General features: G+C 37.0%; 1 protein-coding gene across 1 annotated transcript in view; it reads left to right on the top strand.

Annotated features, from left to right (window-relative positions):
• Window positions 1–18,338, top strand: part of rngtt (RNA guanylyltransferase and 5'-phosphatase) — an 87,996-nt gene that overhangs the window by 47,311 nt on the left and 22,347 nt on the right. The window contains exon 12 of the mRNA XM_008397448.3: window positions 7,991–8,059. Within this exon, the coding sequence (XP_008395670.1) occupies window positions 7,991–8,059 (69 nt within the window). The remainder of the gene's footprint in view (window positions 1–7,990; window positions 8,060–18,338) is intronic.

Here is an 18,338-nt window from a genome sequence, read left to right as displayed (position 1 = left end):
AATGACAACATGTATGTTGATCAGAAAGAGCAAATCTTGTCTATGACACTATAATGCCTCATAAATAATAATGCTTGTTTACTGTGTTCAATGAGATTCAAGAACGTTAATGTTTTTCTTCCTTGTCGCACCAAATAACTGCACATATTTTATGTTTTAATTAATTAAAACCCCAAATATTCATCTAAAGATTAACATTAACTCCCCAGACTGCATACCCTTATTTGATTTTTTTTTACCAAGCCTGCACACTCACTGATGTGGATTTTCATTTAATAGACAACTGCACATCGGCTTCAGAGGGCCATTCACATTAGGATCGAAAAGAGCCTTGAGCCGCAGCCTCGTGCTCTGACTGGAATATCAATCCATCCATTCCTGCTTTGATTCTGCCCTTGCGTCTAAGCCTCATAAGAGCTGTGAGGATGAGCAGACATGAGGAAAACACAAAGGCTTCAGGACAGGAAAGCGAGTTTGAAATATCTGAGCAGGTGTGCTGAGAAATGATTGACATTTGTTTATTTAATGTTGTTGATTACGTGATATTATTTATTTTCTTAATTTTTTGAAACCTGCTGCATTTTAGTCTTAGTTTGTGAATCGGTTTAGCATTCTGTTCATTCTTGCACAATTAGTATTCCAGCTGAGCATTTAAAATCCACTTTTATTAGTCACAGCAGGAAGTAGTCATTTCAAGTTCAAATGCATATTTACCCCTGTGATGTTTGGTGGCAGCAACACATGACATGGTGTTGGAATATGTAAAGACTCGAACTGCATTATGACAAGACCGTTTGATTTAATCCCAAAAGTGTAAAATCAACCCTGTGATTTAAACATCTGTTTTGAATAGTAAATAAATGGTTAAAATTCAAGCTAATTAACAGTTTAAATGAAGGCAAGAGCTCAAATGACACGTACTATTTTACTTTACCACTGTATTTACACAAAAATATAAAGCACATTTTTATAGTTATGAAATAATTATGGATCACTAACTAAGTATGCAGTATAAAATTAAATAAACTGACTCTACTATTGATTATACAATGGGCCTTTTAGTTGGAGTTTACCTTTGAGGGAAGTTCAAGCTTCTTTTTTTTTTTCTCCTCAGACACTAGCAACGTGAGGAGACACAACAGGGTGTGTTTCCCGTCTCAGCTGGTCCTTGACGTTGGTTTGGTGTATAATAGTCCTAAGAGTGCAGATAATTTGAGGTTTCAGAATAACTATTATCTGAGGGTTGTTCACCATGCAGAGTGTTTCCAAAGTGGAAGTAGAAGGCCAGATGGAAAAGTTTTGCAAGGAAGAAGGTTCTTATTCAGTTTTTCTTTCATTCAACTCTTTGATCCAGACAGTAAAAAGCACGTCAGCAGCAAAGGTACGTGAGGCTTTATTGAACTAGTTTCACATACTGAGCAGGTTTAACTACATGTATTTGTACAAAACACCAAGAAAAATATCAATCAAAGCAGTCCTGCTATCACTCATTGAAAGATTTTTAAATTCTTGTAAATGTATTTAAACTCTTTAAGTCTGCAGTGATCATTTAATGATAGTTTCCATTCATTTACATTGTGCGTCTTCTGTCATTTCACAATAAGACACATATTCACATTAGTCAGACCCCATGCACTGTTTTCTGCATGATTGTCCCACAGTGTTTGATTACCTGCCTTATTTTGGGTTTTTAGATGTAAGGAGTCTTTGTGAGAGAGACAAAGTACTACCTCTTTTTGCCTCCTTTTGAAATTATTCCCATAATAAACACCATCACCCACTTTAACAAAGTACCTTACAAACGTTAGTAAAGTAATGTTCACTTGAATCTCAACACAGAACATGATTAATAATTGCTAATAGCATGGTTTTAGGGCTGTTGAGCTGTATAAGCTGATAAAAAAAAGAAAAAGTCAAGACACAGGCCACTGATGGCTACATAAGTGGTTTGCTGTGCAAGGAGCTGGCGTCTCGGTAACAAATAAAGAGGTTTATAAGAGTTGGCAGCAAGTAATGTGTTTGAGTCAAAACTGTGAGTGAAGGCGATCAGGTGTAGAGACACACTACACAACATTGCCACTTGACTAAGGATACATCTACACAGCAGGCAAATGTGATTCATGCCGTTTTCTGTTTTTTTTTTGGCCCATATTTGACTTTTTTATTCAAGTCTAAGTGCCTCAATTCTAAACTTTTCACGGCCCAAAAATTCCAATTTGTGCCACTTTCATATTTGGGTCTGTAGTCAGAATGGTCATGTTTTATTTTATCCAATGTTCACAAAATTGGCATGAGACATGCTTCATAATTCTCCACTAGTAGAAGCAAGGCGCATTAGATCTGGATGTAAACAAAAGCAGAAGCGTCGATGACACTTTGGAAGGAGCTAATCAATGGAAAGACAACAAAGTACTTTTTTCCACCGCAAAAAGGCCAAGTGTTTCACTTGCTCTGCCATTTTGCTGTACCTTAGTTAAGTAATCAGAAAGCAACAAATAAAACGGCCAAAACTCTGCCGAGACTAATCTCAAGACAGAAAAAGCCAAGTTTCCTTGAAAGGTTGGCTTATCAAGATAAATGATTGGTATTTCAAAAGCTTTAACCTGAACTGTCGGAAACAAAAGTGGATAATATCATACAGCAGAACCTAGTATCCCATTCAGTGGGGAAAAGAAATGAATCCATGAAAATGATAGAAAGCTTTGGGACCAAGAGCCAAAATGGAAACAGAGAGCAAATCTAACTGCTCTCAAGCTTTCGCTGGCAGGATGTGAGCAGAGATTGATCCTTTTATTTCTTTCTTAGAAGCAGCAAAAATCATTTCCTCTTTTCTGCACAATTTAGTAAATGCAAACTAAATCTCAAACAAGATAAAAAATTTATCATAGCAAGGGGATCGTAGTAGTTGTTCTTTTGGAAAAAGGCTCAGCATAAAAAAGGTTACATAAAAATATGAATGAACATGAATGAGATACTTAATGTTAAGTGCGTCCCACAAGGCAATGAGCAATTTAGCTATCATGCGTCATTGTGTCCTGCTGTGAGATGATTGCAAACATGAGACCTTGAAGAGGGAAGTGTGCTGACCTCAATCACTCCAACACCTTATAAAGAAATACGGTGACTGCTTGCATATTAGGAATTAATTTTTGTCTCTCGAGGGACTTCTGTTGTCCCGTCTCTGCCCTCGAGTCTACAATGAAATCTTGATCTCTTAATGAGGCTTTGCTGTTCATCTCCTCCTACACAACCCCGCTGTTGCAGTCTCCGCTTTGTGTTCTTTTTTCCTAAAGAGGTTTACCATGAAATCTGGATCTCTGTCCCCACCTGCCCCTTCCCCCAAGGAACTTCCTTACTGTAGGAGGATGTGTGAGTGGAAATCTGTCTTTCTTGCTCGTCTCTCCTTCCCTGGTTCACTGTGCTCACTGAGGATGGTGGGTGGGTGTGCTAAGATGGCAGGAGAACTGAAATGGAACTCCCAGATCTTACCGCCTACATGCCGTTCTCTCATAAAAGCATCATTTCTTTTTAGTCTGGCTATCTGCCTTCTCCATGTCAGCACGGTTGTCAGGCTTTGTGTGATCTGCTGTGACTCATTCATCGTTCTTGAGAGTACTGATGCTGCTCTCCTTTATTTGCAGATCCATTGGGGAAAGTATTTTGCTGTTGCTTTTAGCTTGATGTATCCTTTCCTCAAAGGGTTAATGACTTCATTTGGTTTCCTTGAGCATATTTTCTGAAAAATAGTTGTTGGCAATAAAGTGTGGGAATGGGAGTTCATCCTGTGGTTTAATGGAATAAATTCCTCCATGAGGGAGGAAGGAGGGCTAAACAAAAATAAACATATTTTTCAGTAATGTGATGCACCTACTGCCAACTTTACAGTGCAATTCTCGACTGCTGGTTGTAGTGGGTTACTACGGAGTCTTTATACATCTTAATAGAAATTTGCATTGCAAAAAGTTATGAAAAAGGAAATTCAAATCATAAGCTTGGTGTGCTTTGGTTTACATTAACAAATTTAATATTGATTGCAGTATGGATGCCAAAATGCTCATGTACCTTTAGATCGTTGAAATTAAATTGAAAAAATTAAATGGTGGAAGCAGAATTTAGCTGACCTATTTTGACTCTTGTTTTTGTGGCAATACATAATGTGATAAGGTAAAAAAAAATTCTGGATTCACATCCCAAAGATACAGTTTATGTCTCGACTTGATCACCTCGGCATGTCAAATGCTTAAAGTAGCTGTCACTAGGGGCAGACCATTTTAGTGCAGTTTATTTTTACCACGCCATAATGATAATTATTATGAGAATTGCAATTTAGTGATGAAAATCAAATCTGAAAATGTTTGAGAATCTCAAAATGTGACTGTATTATTTATATTGGAAAATATAATTGCTGTGTGCTGTTTATTTGAACAACTACGCCATTTGAATCTGGGTTTTATGTTTTATGAGCAGTTTAATGTTTGTAGGGCTCTGACTGAGTGAAGTAAAACAGGTGTTATCAAAAAGACATATCATTTGATAAGAGTTGTAGTCCATGTCATCTATCCTGACAACTTTTTCTACTTAATTAAGCTGAAAAATATTTTACCACTTGGGGGCACACAAGAAATGTGTATGGAGCAATTAACTTTCATACCAAAATGGCTAAAGGAGAAAAACTGAGCCGGCAACACCTCAGAAAACGTTACATACTGCTTTGATTCAAGATCATTCTGTACATTTTGCACCCTATACCAATGCACAAATAATCCATATAGAAGATCAACATCATAGCAAGTGTACGTACTCTATAGATGAGACAGGACTTGATGTTTCACAAAAACATAAAAAGAAAAAGTATGACAGAAACTTAACAATATGCTTTGATAAAGTATCTTTCAAAGAAGAAACCCGTCTATCTTAAAGCTTATGTGCTCTAATGCCTAAGGCACAGTTGTCAAGCAGTAGTCCTCGAGGACCAGAGTCCTACTACTTTAAGATGTGTCTCTGCTTCAACACACCTAAATCAAATGAGTAAGTCATTAGCAGAGCTCTGTGCAACTTCACAGTCGCGGAGACAATTCAACATTTAATAAAGGTGAATTGGACCAGGGGCAGAGTTCTAAAAGTTGCAGGATACTGGCTCTTGAGGATTTGAGTTTTACGCCCCTGGGTTACCAAGCATGCACAGACGGAAATGCACATTACTTTATTTTAGTACACAATGTATTCCTGGGATGTCTTTAAACAACGTCAGACCTTGTGATGACAACCTTTCATCTTCCACAAAATTAAAGTGACTTCTCATATTTGCTAAATACTTTACCTTGTCAACAAATAAATGGTTGTATTGTCTTTATCCCCCAACCCCTTCTGGAAACCTTCCATCTGGACTGTCAAAGCAGAAAAATAACAGAATTTATTGTGGTTGACCCGTGTCAAATAATCTCTCTTTACAGCGACAGATAATTCTCCTTGTGTATTTTCATATCCCTTGGTGTTTAGATGCAGATGGGCAGGAGGATCAACACTTTGGTATTCTGTGAAAATTTCTACAAGCCTCGTTTACAGATGTGATTTTTTGTTAACTGTCCCATAGCTCTCACCAAGCTGTTGACTTTGCAGTATTTTAAATGATCAAGTTAAAAATGAACTTAAATTGTAATGTAAATTATTGTAAATAGGCCACCTGTCTAAGGTGTATCCCTCTTCTAAGTTCTGGTAGACAGGGACAGGAATTTGTGATAACATATTTTGTTTTTTATTTTTCCATTCCACACAATAATACTTTTGTTTTATGTTTAGCTACCTTCCTGTATTTCTAAATCATCAATTTAAACCTATTGGCATGGATATGATACCTGATATTTACAGTGGTGGACTAATGCTTTCACTTTTTTTTTTTTTTTTTTTTTTTTTTTTTAGTTTTATTGACCATGGCCATTTCCTGCCTGACTACATTCACCCTCTCCATAAACATGCAGAAAAGTTTTTACATACTGTTCCAAAGTTTCTCACATCACTGCAAAAGATCATGATTATAATGAAGCTTATATGACTCATTGCCAGGATTTGCATATCTGCATTACAAAAATACTTTTTTTTCCCCAACAAAGATTGTTTTTTTATAAGCCCACTGAGGATAATCCTGCTATCAACCATTACACCTACTTTGATTTAAGGTCAACAAAATAAGCTTAAAATGCAGTAATTATACAATGTTGTTGGTAAGGCATCATAAGTAATGTGAACCCATTATGTGAGACAGTGTGTATTTCTGAGTCAGTCACCAGTTTGTCAGTGAGCACATTCAGCCTATTATTATCCAATTCCTTACAGCTCTTAAACACATAAAGATACACAAACAAATGTGATCTTTCTGTCTGTAGATATGTGGTTATGTTGAGGTTTACCAGTTAAACATCACATTACATGCAGACAAAGTCAAGGATCTGTTTTCTCTTATTTTTTTCACCCTCTTGGCAACAACTCTATCTTTATAGAAAACAGAGAATTGTTTAAGATCATTTCTGCACTTTTGCACTCGAGGAATAATAAACAGAACACGACTTTAAACTTAATGTTCTATTTAGCCTCAGATGTCAGACTGAATGGGTCAAAGTGTAGAAATTGACTATCCGGTCACCCAACCAATCATTTTGCCAGTGAAGGATAAGGTTTTTATTATATTGATGTAAAATTGTTCTGTGTTGTTTTAGGGCAAGAACCAATGAATATTAAGTGTCTCCGGTGTAGTAAAGTGATTGTTGTCAATATGAGCTGCACTGCAGCACAAAACCCCCTGGAGGTTTTTTTCCCCATTTTGCTTATCTCCCTCAGTGGATCATTGGCTCAAACTTGAGTTTGTCACATGAGGTTATTGTTGCGTAGTAAGAACCAAGTGAAAATGCTGTGTTCATCAAAATGACAGCCTGATCTGTAATTTCTTTACTTTTGTTCTTGTTTAAGCCATCTACCTCTAACCTAATGATAATTTAGGCAATGACAGACCACAAAACTCAAGAGGTAAACCAGTTCAATGGCGATATGCACAAAACATACAGAACGCCGTTGATTAGATATCCTTAATTTCTTGATGGGGAAGAGATTACAGTAAGACAGTATTGCAATAACAATATCGACTACAATCAGTCCACATTTTCAAGTCTATTTTTCTGTCTTTGTTTCCACCACACTTTGTAAGCTCAAGCATCTCTGCCAAAAAACATACATGAAATAAGGGCATTAAAGGTACTAAAAATTTATCCTACAGGAAAAAAATGTATTGTTGACATGGTAGATATCCAACAAAATATTGCAACCTTTTAGGTATTACTCATATGCCCACCAGGTAAGTACAGCAATTTAAATGGGAACATTTTCTTTTTTCTAAACTTAAACAAGCAATTATTTTAAACATGGAATACATTTCCTCCAACACTGAAGTTGGAATAAATGCATCAATTTAAAATATTTGATACCCTCGCTACAGTTGGATCAATAGTTGATGTTTTTGTATAGTAAAGAAAACATCTTGATACTATACGCCTCTGCCGTTTCCCCTGGGTTTGTCAGATGTGCTCCTGTGTGATTTTTGTGACTTGGTTGTCTAGGTTGATGTTAATGGATATGGTGAAATCTGTCTGGTCCAGTCATCAGGAGCTTAATGATTTGCTCTTTTCTTGTCCTCAACCTGGTCTGTCAGGTTACAGATTTGGATCTCTCCGTCATGTGTCATCGGACAACAGATAAGGGCTTAGTTTCAGAGCTAGACGGATTAAAAGATGGTATCATGCTTGCGCTTAGAAGTGTAAGCCTTCTGGTTTTCTTAAAGCTTACTTATTTTTGGTTTATGTCCAAGGTTGTTGCCAGGCTCTTTGGCTGGAACTGAGTTTATAAAATAATCTTATTTAATCTGTTTCAACCTAAAACTTTCAGCTACCATCTGTGTCTGTCAGTTTTCCTTAACAGAAACTATGTCCTCTTTTTTTTTCAGCTTCTCGAAGGCAGCTTCACTTCCCAAGTCAGCCATGAAGTCGATGGACTGATCTTCCAGCCGTGTGGGGTAAGTCACCATCCATGTTTGGCAGCTTGTCATTTGTCAACACACAAGTTGAATGTCTTCTGCTGATTTTTCTCACTTCGGGCTTCTACATGAGTATCAGACAGCTTGTCATTACCAGCAGCTATTTGTCACTTTCTGCACCTGGGCTAGTCCCTATGTCATTGCAGAGGAAAACCACACTCTTGCCACCTTCACATACACGGACCTCTATGTGAGACATTAAATCAGAGATATGGAGGTTTGTTACGATGGAAGTGACCTTGACGGAAAGTCTGATTTACTTTGTTTTAGAACAGCAGAAAATCACTTTTATCTCCTGACAGTAATGCTATTGCACTGTTCTTCCACTGCGATGGACCTGGGGGCCTATATTTCTTTGTGCAACACATGAATAAATCTGCATAACATTAGTGAAAGAAGGAGCTGAAGTGAGTTTTTTTGCACACTATCCTCTGCTTCACCTTCTGAGTTTTATAGTTTTACCTTGATGTTAATCAGCTCTATACTGTCTCTTGTATACTTTGAATGCTGCAGTAAAGTTCAATTTACTTGGTCATTTGCTTCAATCTACAGTGGTTTAATTATGACACTTTATAGGTGAGAGAACATGTAAATCTCTTTTATAAGCTGACATCATTTTCTGAACTCTTAATTAATTGTCTTTGATATATTTGCCAAAGTACCAAAGCCTTCTGAAATCTTTATGGCTTCTTCCTATGTTGCCATTTATAAGATCCATCTATCCATCTATTTATAAATACATGCATACATCCATGCATAATACGCTCAAGCTTAGATGAGCTGATCCAACTCCTTCACTCCAATGTTTGCAAAAGGGATTGGTTTGAAACTATTAATATGATATATGATATAGTTATATATTAATAAGCATTGATGAGACCCAGGGTTCCCGAACTAGATACCCTCCTCTCCACAACTTCAGACCACCTCAGCAATTGTGCAATGGTTAAGACCTCATGCACATTTCCATAGCGAAGCTTTTAAAATCTGTGATTCAGTCCAGACTTCTGATTAAACTATCCATTGTTAGGTGTTCATAGTAGTTATGGTGCATGTTGTTTTCATAAACTATAAAGGTAGCAAAGCTATTTGCATCAGGATATAATATTCAGCCTACCAGTTCAACCAGTTAGAAAAGCTTTGCTTAATGCTGAATCATGAAATGTTGTTTTTTTTTCCTGCATTGTTAGAAAAAAAGTCTTGACAAAATACTATAAGGACATAAACAGAATAGAAAAATAGTGTATCAGAGCATGTACAAAAGTATACATACACTTCTTTACTGTTATATAAACCTAGCTTAAATTTGAGTTGGTCATAAACAATGAAAATAGGACAAGAAATGTCTCGTATGAATCAAGTCCAGTAGATTTCCAATTAAGCAACCCATACTGTATGAATAACTGGAGCAATGTATTCAGAGTCTGGACTATTGCTTCTCTGACCGAGGGAATGTCGAACATCTCGACATTGAGTAATCTATAGGACTTTAGCACATTTAGGGAATTTCAATCAGCTCTTTTGATTGAAATTCAACAGATGCTTTTTAGCATTTTTTTTTAATTACTGCCCTTATTTGTCTCCCTGGTTTCCCCTGGAATCAGATCATCATTAGATCGTAGCATGATGATTACCACTGCACTTTCACTTCCTGCTGTTACGTGCCATGGAAAGGATTAAGTAGCAATCAAACAAGCAATTAAAGCTTCTCTGCAACTTGTGCCATATGGAGACTGTTCACTCATAAGCATAGCTTTTTGAAATGTACTAATAATTATTTTAAAAATGCAGAGCAAGCAAGCTGCATCTTAAATCATACATAACTGTAAACAGGATAGTTAGGAATATGAGACCTTAAACTATTGCCAGAAGGGGTTTCTTGCTTAGAGATTTGAAATTCAGACTAAAAGATATAGAAAGTACGATCTACTAATAGGGGTTTAATAAGATTTTGTGGGCCGCCGCCCAAGATTTCATAATGTAATTACAGCACAGTATTTCTCATCAAAATCTTGGCTGATTTCTTTCTTTTTTTATAAATGTCACACAAGCAATCTTTGCCTCCAATGTGAATTAAACTACAAGAAACTCACACCTTCCTGAGGTTTTTGTATATAGTCCTTTTCACTGCAGACATGAGTCACATTAAATTATTTAAAAAAATAAAATATATAAGTCCAAGACCATGGTTCTCCACTGTGAAAAGGTGGACTACACCGTCTTGGTTCAGGGTTAGTCTCTGCCACAAGCAGAGGAGTTTAAATATCTCGGTGTTGTCTTCACAAGAGATGGGATAAAACGGGAGCTTGACAGACGGATTGGATTTTCATCTGCAGTGATGTGGAATATGCTCCAGTCTGTCGTGGTGAAGAAAAAGCTTAGCCAAAAAAGCAAACCTCTCTCCTTCTTTTAGAGATTTTCCAAGCACATTCCACTGGGACTAGGGAAAAACCCAGAACTCACTGGATGGACTGTATATTTCACCTGGGAACAGAAACCCCCAGGACCTGGAGCGTCTCGCTGGGGTTTCCTCCTGGACCTGTTGCCTCCACAACCTGAGCTCAGATACGCAAAAGACAGAAAACATATAACATCTGTGATTTTTAAAGACGTTATTAGGGATTCATTTCAGATCTAGAAAATGGCAGTGTTTCTTCTCACATTCTGTGGCTGTACTTCTTGAAATTTCAGCCTGATTTGGTTATGTTACTTATTTTACCACTCAACTTTGTGAGTTTTATTTGGTTTTCAGAGATTTAGTGGGTAATTATTGCTGTCATTTTGGGTTTCACAGCGAGGTAGCAACAGTTCTCGGGAGAGCCGTGCAATGAAAGTCAGCCAAAGCTTGCTTACCCATCTGCATTTTTTGTCCACTATAACAGAGAGACCATCTGCGTTTGCCTCTCCCCCAGGCTCTTTAACTAATACCACAGTCAGGCTCAATATACATCTCAGTTCTGCAACTCCTGATGCTCTGTTGTCAGTTTGGTCAAATATAACGTTTTCCCTTTTTTTACTGCTGCGTTTTGATTGGTTTGTTGTGTCCGTTCCCCCACATGAAGAAAGCCAATTAGATTTGGTTCTGTTATTTCCACAGTTGATTACATTCTAAAAGTGTAAGATTATGGGTGTTTAATTTAGCTGTAAATTGTTTGGCATTATGTCTAAGAGAAAAAGTTTTGGAGAGTGCACAGAATGTTCAAGTTGTTTACAATCCTGGGAAGAAAGCAGAATTGGATTTAGAGCAGTACCATGTTGTTTGTTGCCTCTGATGTGATTTTGTGTTGTCCTCTGTAACCTCTGAATTTTATAGATCGTAACTAATAGAGCCAGAGACAAGGCTCTCCAAAGAGTGCCAGGCTGTTAAATGTTAGAATGTGTGTCTGAGCATTTACTGAACCTGCAGTTAAAATGGCAACATCATCATCAGCATCCCGGTTAGGGATTAGGAATTTGCTGTCAAACAGAGTTTTCGGATTAGCTGCGGCAGCTTTGTTTCAGCGACCTGAAATGATTGCTGTTCGTCAAACGGGAGCGGAACAGGCAAGGGCAACAAGGCAGACATTCTGTCGATGAGAAATCTGATTGCATAGACAGGCTGTTGTTCAGACAAGTCAATTTTGCTGTCAGGTGCCTTTTATCATTCCCCTGATATTATTCTCGACTTTGAATTGGACAGAAGTCCTTTTATCTCACTGCAAGGCTGTGGCTATTTCTCTCTTCATCTGAGAAATTAGTGCCATTTGGCCATTGTTTAGACTCCCCACTAAGAAGTTCATAATCACAATGATTACTGATTAAATCCTAATCATTATAAAGTTTCATGCAAACCATAAAAAAAAGACAGATGGTTGGGTCTGGACCTGAAAACCTTGAAGGAATAATAATACTGAATAGACCTCTACCTGTAAAATACGGTCATGGACAAAAGAAACTTGGCAAATTCAAATATTGAAACAGTGACAATTTTCTAGTAGTTTTTAATTCTTAAACTTAAAGATGGTAGCTCCTCAAACCACCTTTAGCAGCAGGAACTTGAATTATTTTCTGTATGACTTTATGAAACATGTAGAGATCATTTGGGCTCAATCTTCGTTATAATCATAATTCTTTCATTTCAATTCACCTCAGCTCTCGTAAGGTCCAACCTCAGCACTTCAGTTCAGTTTAGCTCTGGACTTAGACTTTTTTCTTAACAGAACCAGATTTCTCCTGCCCATTCAGTGATTGAATGGACAGAAGTTCCTCCAAAGTGCTTACATGTAAGTCACGTGTAGTTTAATTTATTTAAATAAATAAATGTCGGCATCACATCTATACACCATTCTATCTACATATTGACACACAATTCTATCTACTGTATTTTCCGGACTATAAGGCGCACCGGATTATAAGGCGCATAGAATAGACGCTACAGTAGAGGCTGGAGTTTTGTTATGCATCCACTAGATGGAGCTGCACTAAAGGATAAATGTCTAACGCCACTTTGTTGACATAAAGAATTTCAACAAAACAGTCCGACTCCGGTCGGTGAGGAGAGCCTTTCGCGACTGGGCCGGGGCGTGGCTGGATGATGGTCATCCTTCTCCGTTCGCGTACAGCATGTTGGTGGAGAACGTGGTGCTAAATGACCTGCAGAGGGCCTGATTCTAGACAGTCGGTAGGTAGATAGGTCCGTCAAACTTTATTAACAAGCCAGCATTCTGACAACTATCCCAGCATGCACCGCATGCTTCTTCTACGGGCGAAAATGAAGTTGGCGGCTGCTTACCGTAGTTGCTAGACCTGTTGTGGCTCAATATTGGTCGATATATAAGGCGCACCGGATTATAAGGCGCACTGTCGGCTTTTGAGGAAATTGAAGGTTTTTAGGTGCACCTTAGTGTGGAAAGTACGGTATATATCTTAGCACCATTCGTGCTTTAATCAGATCACCAGTGTTTGCATATAAGGGTCTAACCCTTTGTAAAACAGACTTATTTTTATGACTCCTTGTTGAAAGAAATTGCCTTGATATGCCACCTTATGTAAATAAGTCGTTTTTGAATCATTCAGAGCAGTGGGAGCTAGAATATTGGTTTTTAGGGAGCTCTTAGTGCTACCCCCTAGTGTGAGCATTTGATGTTCAGCATTTGGCAGCACATTTCTCCTGTGGGGGATTCCAGAGCTCTACAGTGTTGGCCTCTTTTGTAAGATATGATGTCCGCTGCTTTCATTTGTTGAGTTTAATCAGTCTTATAGGCCAGAGACACATTGGCTCTCGTGCTTTAGTGCTGTCTCATTTTCACACAAGTGTCACCCAGGGGTAAGTTACCACCCACAGATAAGTCAATATGCATTTCTGTCATCATACCTGTTGTAGATGTTACCAGTAAAGAATGTTTTAATTTGAATTTGAGCTTTATTCAGAGTACATTTAAAATGTGAGTAACTTATACATCATCAAATATTAGATGTTGAATTGCTTAGCAATTTTGCAGATAATTACTGTACATGTGAGACAAACTATAACATTTTCAGAACTAAAACTTACAGTTTAATCATTGCAAAAATATTAATAAATACGACTCAAGTAATCCAAGGCATTTCAGTTGCATCATTAAGATGTAAAAAATAGCCCTTTGACAGTTTGGGGACTTATAATGTTTGTATTTTGTGTATTTAGGCTTTATGTATGTTTTCATGTAGACACTGCAGTGCTCCTTGTTAAGTTGGGGTGAACTGTTTTTGTTTACTTTTCTTGGTGTTTACATAAAGTTCTGAAAATCAATAAAAAATAATGAAAAAGATGCAAAATGTAGGCACTTGTTCACTGGAGGACACACAGAAAATGAGAACTGATGAGAATATGTATGGCATGCAACGAAGCTAAGGAGCATTACATGATTCAGATGGTTACACATTTCCATGGTTGAGTACTGAAAATAGCACTTTGAGATTTCTGCAAAGAAACAGGTTATGTAATCAAATATTATTAAAGCAAAATTTGCCCTCATTGATTAAATTGTTTCTTCAAGCTTTGAGGGCTGGTCTTCCACATTAAGTTGAAAAGAAGGAGAGAGTTATTTTGATTAAATGTTTCCAGAAAAGTATGTAACCCTGATAAACGGAGAAAGAATTTGGAAAAATATTTGATGCTGAGGCTTGATGGAGTCCAACATGAGTAATTTAGCATGACATAATAAATCCTTGATTATTCCAATTTTATTGGTGTTATCCATTTATGTACCAGCTCTCCCTCATTTTGTAACAATGTTTAATCAGGCTATGTTCACAGATGATTATAATACTGGCACTTGCTTATGGTAATTGCATAATAATTGATAGTGACTCTTAGTTTGCTTAATTGGTAATTTTGATCATTGTAAAGTAAGAACATTCTCTCTTTCACTAAAAAGAAATGTATTACTTTGTGTTTTTCTCTAAAAATATAATTTTGTATATATTTGCTTCTTCCCAAGTAAATTTGAAAACTACATGTTTGTGCCTAAATTACTGTTTATAATATAATTGCATTATTGATGTTGCAAAACATGATTGTGGTGGACTCTTGAAGATTTGGTAAACTGTACAATTTCAAGGGCATTAAATCCATACTGTGCATCCCAGTAATGTTTCAGGAATTGAATAAGCTTTTCCTACCCTTGGTCCTTCTACCTGAGATATATTGACTGAGATAAAAAAATAAAAATAAAAACATCACCATAGACAAAGTGATGCACATGTGTGTCTGTAAAAGAACCAGCAAATGTATTTATTGAAAAATTACTATATTAGAATAAAGAGGAAACAAAAGACAGGGCACCGATTCTTATAAATGTATGAGGCACTATTCTTTAAAAGTCATTCATTTTTACCTCTTTTCACGGCTATTACAACAATTTGATATTGTTTTTTTATCACTTTCACCTTTAGCTGTTAATAATATGTAGAGCCTCAAGTCTTTGATTTTTGTTCCTCCTTAAATCCTCACACTTGTGTGGTGTTAATCTCTTCTGTTGTGAATGGGATTTAGGCTGGTCTCGAGGTTAATCTCAGCAGGGGGTTCTTGAAATGAATGTCCATTATTATGGGTACAAAGGTTACCTCCACAGCGGCAGTTGCTGGATGCTATCTCGCCAAACACATGGTGTCCTTGAAATGTGTTTTCTTTGTTTCAGCAGCATTGAATAAGTTCTGAATTGATAAGACAACCCTTGCTGCAGATGATGAAACTGCTTCTAAGAACTGTCCAGATGGTAATCTCAGTGTAAAGACTTGAAAGAAGAATGTTTGCTTTCTTGTTTTTGGCAGATCATTTAAACTGTGCAATAGAAAATCTCAGTAAGCATCCACGCTGTGATATGTTTGCTGCTGGTGATTAGATTATTTGACAAATGTAGTTGTTTTTTTATGTAGGTGACCACATCACTTGGTTAATGTGCATTTTTCTTGGCTTAGATATCTCTTACACCTGATTTACCTCATGGTTTACTCATTAGGTTTTCTTTTTCTCCATGTTCTCTTACTTGTTTATCACAAGATATAGCTGTTTTGCTGCACCAGGGTGCACCAGAACCTTGGCTCAAAGGCCCCCATGGTGCCAGTGGGGTTCTCAAATAAACCCTATACAGCGTCTGGGCTGAAACTGAGGGACTGCTCGTCTCCTAGGAACAGATTTATTGGACTTTTGCTGCCTTTTGTGTGTAATCCACAGCCCTCTTGAACATTAAGTCTGCCCTGCAGCAAAAGCTGCTATTGAAATGAGGCTTAAAAAATATATTTTAATCAAAGGACTTGCAGTAAGCCCTCTGGAAAACTTGTTTTGCTCCTATGTAATCAGCAATTCTATGAATCTTTTGTCGATTAAAATTGCTTAATAATGTAATAGGGAACATATTTTTTATGCGTCAGCTTTTTTCCATCAATCATGCCGTCTAATATTTATGGATTACGGTTTCAGATGTTGCCTGAATGAAATAAGCTTTCTATAGCTGTGAGTTTCTTCATTGATTTGGTTTAATAGACTTTGAATTTCTCAGAAAATGCAAATTATCTCTAACAAAAGTGAATTAAAAGCTCAATATTTAACATGCATCTGCATTTTGTTGATGGTAATATTTATTTGACCTTAAGAAGGGTTTGCAAAAACAGTGAGCTGTTTCAGGGAAAGAACAAGCATGCTCTCTGAATATAACTAGTCTTGTAATATCCTGGCAATATTACAAGACTAGTTATTTTAGTCTTTGCATGAAGGCAAATGTACTATAAAACACCATAAAGATACCTCAGAGATGTGCCACTTCTACTCAAATGTTGTTGCAATTCCCCTAAAATAGCTTTGCATCATTTATGTAATGCACGCACACACACTATCGACACCAGTAAAAATTCACTCACCGCTGCATGTTCAATGCTTGGTACCTGACATAGCAGGGGACTCTGCCTTACTGTTAAATTTAGCTAATGATCGTTTGAACCCCTTTTCCTTTTTATTTTTGCTGTTTCCTTTTTAGTGGACTCGCTGCATTGAGTCCTCCTCCATCTAACTCTGTCTTCTGCATCCTCTGTTCTCATTCTAACATCCTTCTACCAATATTCCCAGTGCTCTTCTGTACAGGTCCAAGCCGTCTCAGACTGGCCTGTCTAACTTTATCTTCCAGTCGTTTAACCTGCGCTGTACCTCTGGTGACCTCATTGTTAATCCTGTCTGTCCTTGTCACTCCCAAGGAGAACCTCAGCATCTTCAGCTCCTCCACTTCCAGTTCTGTCTCCCATCTAGATTATTTGAACCCCTAACAGCAATAATAGATTGTGTAAAGAACATTGACCTTTTAACCTCATATATTCAGGTGATAATTATTAATTGGAGGGAAAAAGAAGCACAGTAGCATACTGTAAAGTTTGTTCTTTTTATCCTAATACACATACGATGTATAACAGGCCACATTAAAAGCAACATATAGTTTATAGATCTTCATTGATGTGACAAAATGTACTTCATTTAATATCATTTAGACTTCTGTAAAATATCCTATTAGATTAACCCACATATACGGCAGTTGAAGCCATTGATAACAAAACCTCTCATATCAGTCCTTGCAGCACTGAACACTTTGTTGTTATTATTTGGGCAGTTTACTCTAACAGTTATTCATATTTTCTTTTTATGAATTTTTCAGAAATGTTTAAGCTCAACATTCTGATTCATTAAGTTGAATCAGTGCAATGAATAATGATTTGTCAGCCATAGAAAGTATGTTAACACCAATAAGGTGATTCCATAGAGCTGGAACCTTTGCATGCATTAGATGATCTGAAGAATTATGTGTAAGAGCTTCAAGATTCTTCACAGATACTGTTTATCTTCAGAATGTATTAAATGAGACTTGCAATCTTTAAAGATTGCAAGTTTGGATTTGGATTACATGTATTTGCCTTTTTCTAAAAATTGCCTTCTGACATTTTAATCTCTGCACTGAATACTGCAGAGCAAACAAAAAAAACTGATGTGAATATTCTCCAGCTTTTTGTTTATTCATTTGTCTCTTTTTAAATCAATAAAAGCTAAATTTTCCCCAGAGGAAACATTGATTGTGTTAGATCAATTACACCTCTCCCTTTCTCAACTTTAAAAAGAAATTCACATCACTGTTGGGGGGGAATGTTTGATAACTTGTTTATGATCTTGTCCCTCCCTGTGTTCTCATTTGTCTCTTTTACCTGGCTTTTTTCTCACCTCCAGAGGTTGCAACTCAGGTGAGTTGATGTTGGATAGTGATGCAAAAAAACAAAAAACTGCAGACTACTTATTGGTCAGGCAAAATCCAAGCTGAGGTTGTAACTCTTAACATTTTTGCAGAGCCTTAGCTCTTGAAAACGCCCCTGTTGTTTTTATATATTTATTTATTCATTTTTGCACAAATTGCACAAACAATTCCACCTTTATAGCACTGCTGTTCAGCTATAGCTCCTCTGATGATGCCCCTGCTGCAGCTTTTCAGTCATACTCTTTCCGTGATGAGAGGTGCTGGGCCATTAGCGTTTGTGTAGGCAGTACAGTGATGTTCTCTGTGGTGTCGTATTGGATGTATTTGGATTTTTTTTTTCTATAGATGTCACTTTTTGAATCAAAATACTATGTGATATTTTTATTGCTGTAAATTCAATATTTATCTTGATCCAAAAGGTTTTAGAGCTCGGCTGGTGTCGATTTTTTATGCTAACACAGTAAGACCTCCTTTGCCACCTACTATCACCTCATGCTGGATTCTGTGAA

This window comes from Poecilia reticulata, chromosome 21 (genome assembly GCF_904066995.2).
Source record: "Poecilia reticulata chromosome 21, P_reticulata-male-v2, whole genome shotgun sequence".
NCBI lineage: Eukaryota > Metazoa > Chordata > Actinopteri > Cyprinodontiformes > Poeciliidae > Poecilia > Poecilia reticulata.
The sequence above is the reverse complement of the archived record's forward strand: the minus strand, read 5'-3'. Positions and strand labels throughout refer to the sequence as shown.